General features: G+C 39.5%; 1 protein-coding gene across 1 annotated transcript; it reads right to left on the bottom strand.

Annotated features, from left to right (window-relative positions):
• Positions 1 to 2,418: 2,418 nt before the first annotated feature.
• On the bottom strand, positions 2,419 to 4,969 carry ccdc86 (coiled-coil domain containing 86). The gene is made up of 4 exons (XM_004065885.4): positions 4,013 to 4,969; positions 3,087 to 3,216; positions 2,924 to 2,998; positions 2,419 to 2,840 (listed from the first exon to the last, which is right to left on the bottom strand). The coding sequence occupies exons 1-4, from the start codon at positions 4,516 to 4,518 to the stop codon at positions 2,730 to 2,732; spliced, it is 822 nt and encodes a 273-aa protein (XP_004065933.1). The 5' UTR covers positions 4,519 to 4,969; the 3' UTR covers positions 2,419 to 2,729.
• Positions 4,970 to 5,258: the final 289 nt, after the last annotated feature.

The following is a 5,258-nucleotide window of genomic DNA, read 5'->3' as shown; positions in this document are numbered from 1 at the left end:
TGTAAGAATGCATTTTTATTTCTTTTCTTTTTTTTAAGAGGGAGTCCTTGTGAAGTATCCTCCTAAAAACCGGACTGAATCAGTCATGAATACATGAATGTCTTCCCACAGCTGAAATCATCATTGACGTCAGTGTTAAAAATAGTCGCACAGTTAGGAACACGGTCTCACAATGACAAAACCAGCGATTTGTGCCCAATGAGAAGGCGTGAGCGATGCTCTGAGGTGTTTGTGTGACGGTTGGCTGGGCCAGGAACGCCTCTCCCAAATTAGGGAGGAGGATAAAAAGAGACAAAAGTGGTCCTTTTCTTTTGCAGTTGAGTTTGATCGTATCTTCCATTACTTCTTTTTATTTATTTTCACTGCCTTCTTGAACTGAACCTTTCTTCTGTGTGTTTGGTTATATTTATTTCTGGGTAGCTTTTAAAAACTCTCAAATAACCTGCCCCCCCCCACCCCCACCCCACCACCACCTTGTCCAGGCACCCCTCTTCCTTTCTTTTTGTATTTATTTTTAACACTGATTGTTTGTGAACCCTCACAGACATTGTTTGTAAAACTAAGAATTCTGCAGCAGAATATTTTTGAACACAGTTTGCTGTACAGTATTTGTAAACTATTTTTGTATATTGCTATTTGGAAGAAATTAATATGCATTTTCTTTTCTTGTTTTTGCTAATTTTGTGTTTTCTTCATTTAATATAAAATGTTGCATGTGACTGACTTGAAATGTAAATAAAAAAATTCCAAATTTTGGAAGTATTAATTCTGTTCCTTTCTTTGCATGAACAGTAATGCATTTATAAAAATGTATCTGAGGTTACAAGTGTTAGATTACTGAGTCCAAATTTTATCAATTTCTCGTTAGCATTTTAATTTGATTATACGGTAGCTGAACTGTAACTTACAACAAGATTGAGTGAAACGTTTAGCAGCTAATAAACCAAGAAGTCTTTCAGAGAAATTGCATTTTTCTTTACTCCATTTTTAAAGAGGATTGTGGTTCAACAGCACCCCCTTGTGGCTAAATGTTGTAAGTGGCCCGTTGTAATTCTATTACAATTAACCCTTGTGCTATCCTAGGCACTTTGACATTGGGAGTTGGGTCATCTAGACCCACTACACAGTGCGCTGAACCTTTTTTCTTCAATGATTTGTGATCTTCACTGGTGTCCATGGATTACATGTAATCTGTCCACCTTTATCCACCTTTGGCATGGTAGGGAGAACATGTCAATGTAAGGGTGGGGTCATCTAAGATAGCACAAGGGTTTTTAAAGGTGGTATTTGAATATAATTTGTTCGCATGGCAAAATCTTAACCCTCATGCTATCTTAGATGACCCCACCCTTACATTGACATGTTCTCCCTACCATGCCAAAGGTGGATAAAGGTGGAAAGATTTCATATAATCCATGGACACCAGTGAGGTTCACAAATCATTGAAGAAAAAAGGTTCAGCGCACTGTGTAGTGGGTCAAGATGACCCAACTCCCAATTTTAGAGTGCCTAGGATAGCACAAGGGTTAAACTGAGTTTGGCAGAACTCTTGCAGCTCAAAGGTCATTTCAGTGAAACCAGTCATTGAGCCATCCTCATCACAATACTCCACTGCTGCACAGTTGACCACATTCATTCCAAACTGTTCAATTGATTCATTGATTTCACCCTTTTTTTTAATAGTCTAATGATCCCTAGATGAGGATGTGTGTTTGTGAATTTGTGTGGCCCTGTGATGGAGTGGCAAACCATCCAGGGGGGTACGCGACACCAAACATCACGTGATATACCCCGCTAAAATTAAACCCAAACAAGGGGAAACGGTCCAATGAAGGGACAGAAGAGGAACCTGCACCCGCTAAAAAAGGGAAATCTGCCTTCAACAGGCAGCAGTAAACGTGCCTTGCTTTGTACTGGTCCGCGGTGACAAAAAGGTTGGGGACCACTGTCCTAAATGTTTTCCAACCAACCTGCCATTGAAGCTCCTTATTGGCTAAACACACCTGATCCAGGTCATCAGCAGCAAATAAGGCAGGGTTTCTGGAAAACCAGCAGGACACCGGCCCTTGAGGCCTGGATTTGGGGAACCCTGGCGTAAAGAATTCAAATGAATTTAGAAAACAGATGGATGATTTTTATTTATTTATTATAATTTAACATTTTTACCACATTTATTTTAGTACTGGAATCCCTTTAACCCTTCAGCCATGTGGAAGTGCGTAATCGTGGGTGAATGGGACTGTGACTAAATCGCTGCATAGACGGGATGTAAGAATACCGGTAAATAAATTGTTAAAATATGCCATCTGTTCTGTTTTTTGGTTTAACTTAAACATTTTTTTTTTCCATTTTCACATCTCAGGAACATCTTCTATACCAAAATGTGTAAAGGTTGAAGCTTTTACAGAAATTAGAAAATAGGTTGAAACATTTTTTTATTATAAACCATATTTTGAATAAAGTTCTTCTTCAACATTCAGTTTCTTATGGCAACTACTTTTTCTGTAAATATTTGTTTCTTACTAGATAGAAATTTGACACCACCCCACCAAAAAACAAAAATAATTGTAGAATTATGCTTTAAGAGTGACTTTCCTCTGAAAATAAAGCAGAAAGCATCTCTTTCTGGCTTATGAACAGCTCCAGTCGGATCAGTCAGTACATTTGTAGTAAAACTACAAGACAAAACAGTGGATTTCATGGCAATTTAATGTTTACATTAAATCGTGTTAAATATTTGTGTGTGTTTTGGTGTTTGAATTTGAAGCCAGAGTGTCTCTCTTCTCGATTTTGCGGAGCTGTTTCTTCTTCATCCTCTTGATCTTAGCCGTGTTCCGGATCTATGAAACATATTAGGGAGAAGGTTGGCATGTTTTATAAAGCAGATGCGTGAGAATCAGAACGGAGTCTGCTTCGGACGTACCACTTGCACAATCTCTGCTTTGCGTTCGTTCTCTGCGCGGCGTTTCAGGTTTTCTTCCCTTCTCTTCCTTTTTTCCTAAAGAAAACAGAACAGAGCAGAGTTTGTTGGAGGGGCCACAGCATGGACCCTGCAGTGCTTCAGCACACACACGCCTTCACGTTACCTCCTTCTGTCGTGCTTTCTCCTCTTTAAGCTTCAAAGAATACGCCTTCACCAGCTCCTTTTCCCGCTTGGCCTCCATCTTCTTCTCCCATGAGGAACACAGTGGTTTGTCTCGCAGCAAAGCAGAGAACCTGGACGAAAAGCGTCCCATCACATTTGTGGAGACAGACATTCAAATGGATCATTGAGAGGAACTCAGCAAAAGAAAAGTATAACATTTACAATTAAATGAACAAGGAAAGAAAATGTTTAGATGTTTGTAAGAAGTTAAATAAGAAAATGTTCTTTTTAAGAAAACCCTTAGTTACAAAAAAACGCTTCCTCAAACTAATCATTTGTGGCCTCAAATTTGTATTTTGCGCGCTTAAATGAGTGTTTAGTAATTCATGACCATGAATAAACATTTGATTAGCATTTTGTAGGCACAAATAAGTAATTCATGGCCAGATATTAACCCTTCTATTTGCAAGTGAGTATTTTGTGCCTTCAAATTTCCATTTTGTGGCCAAAATTAAGTACTTGATGGCAACAAAAAATTAACATTTTAACAATTTGACCACAGAAAAAAGATTTTTGTGCTAAAAAATTGGTAGCTTGTGTAGTCAGATTTGCATTTTGCGGCCACAATTAAGCGTTTCACGGCCAAAAAATTTTGTCAAAATTTTGTCAAAATTGCATGTGGTCAAATGAGCATTTTGTGGGCATAAGTTAGTGAGAATTGAAGATATTTAAATACTAATTTGTAAACAAATTAATACTAATTTACAACATACCAGTTAGTGGCCAAAAACGAAAAATTTGAGGAGTAAATTATTCTTATTGTTATCATGTCTAGAGCTCCTTCCGGAGCCCCACATTCTAGGAAGTGTTCCGTCAGATGGGTGAAGGTTCAGAAGAGAACAAGCAGACAGACTTTTTGCTCCTCACCGCTGTTTGTTTCGGTCCTTCCACACTCGTCCTGATTTGGGTTTTCCCAAAGGAATGACTGCGCTCTGCTTGACGTTTGGAGCAGCAGGAGGAGGTTTCTTCTTCTTTTTCTTTGGGATGGTTTCTGAACTCGCAGGAGGAACCGTTTCTACAGGCTCGTATTTTAGCACGTCATGGTGGTCTCCGCTAGCTTCATCGCCGGCTGCTTCCCCCACCGGCTCCTCGTTGTGGTTTTCTAACTCTGGTTTCGTTGACCCACTGCAGTCGTCTTCGAGGGGATCACCGGGTTTGTTCTCTGGTCCTACCGTGTTTTGTGCCTCCACTGCCGGCAGCTCTTGGAGGACAGAGCGCCTCGTCCTTCTGCTCGGAGTCTTCACCGAGGCGGCGGGAGTGCACAACCTGCGGCCACTCCTGGTCCGTCTCGGCTCCTCCTGGACCGGCTCCTCCTCGTGTCCTCCTTCGGGAGCGGGATTTTCTTCCACCGTGGGCTTCACTCTCTTGGGCATATTGTCAGTTTTGCGGTCAATAACATAAAAACTGTGAAAAACTTTACCCACGTGGGTCCAGACTGTACTTTCCTGCCATACGTCATTCTGTTTCCGGGTTTCAACGTGAGATGTGAAACAAAAGTACGCATTACTGCCACCTACAGGTGAGACAGCGAAGGTGCAGCCTGCAGTTGGCGTTTGTAGAGACTATGTATGAAGTATTCAATCCTGCACCAATACAAAACCTGTTAAAACAGTCTAATTTAAAACATCAAAAAGAAGGTTATTATTATAATTAGTGTTTTTGTTTTGAGTTAAAGTGCCTTTATTCTTTCTTTTAACCTGGAAAATCAATAATCTATTGTTGTTTGACTCAAACAAATTTGGACAAGGTATGGAATGTCTTGTGCACTGACCATATATGATGGTCATGTATGATGTTCTGTATTTACAGTATTTGTCAATAAAGTTCATAAATAAAAATACCGTTAGAGCACTGTAAAGCAGCACAAGGAACAAATGCAGACAAACAAACTGTTATAAAATAACTGTTATCAATAGACATTAAGGTTATAATAATGGCTTTGAAAAAAACCAAAGAGAGGCAGTGACGTAATCAAATTTAAGTTTTGACCGAGAACAAGTACGGACAGATCAAATGTTCTGTGATACCAGAACAAACACTAATAGACTTTATCATAACTCTCACATGTCTTTTGTCTATACACTTTCTTTTAAACTGGAGAAAATGTAAACAT

The sequence above is a fragment of the Oryzias latipes genome, chromosome 1 (genome assembly GCF_002234675.1).
Source record: "Oryzias latipes chromosome 1, ASM223467v1".
Classification (NCBI taxonomy): Eukaryota; Metazoa; Chordata; class Actinopteri; order Beloniformes; family Adrianichthyidae; genus Oryzias; species Oryzias latipes.
This window is presented reverse-complemented; position numbering and strand designations above follow the sequence as displayed.

Excerpts from the sequence above, each read along its gene's own strand:
- ccdc86 (XM_004065885.4), bottom strand. The coding sequence starts at position 4,518 with ATGCCCAAGAGAGTGAAGCCCACGGTGGAAGAAAATCCCGCTCCCGAA. Across the intron at positions 3,217-4,012 it reads AAGGACCGAAACAAACAGCG|GTTCTCTGCTTTGCTGCGAG; the intron begins GTGAGGAGCAAA and ends CTTTTCGTCCAG. Across the intron at positions 2,999-3,086 it reads AGAAAGCACGACAGAAGGAG|GAAAAAAGGAAGAGAAGGGA; the intron begins GTAACGTGAAGG and ends TGTTTTCTTTAG.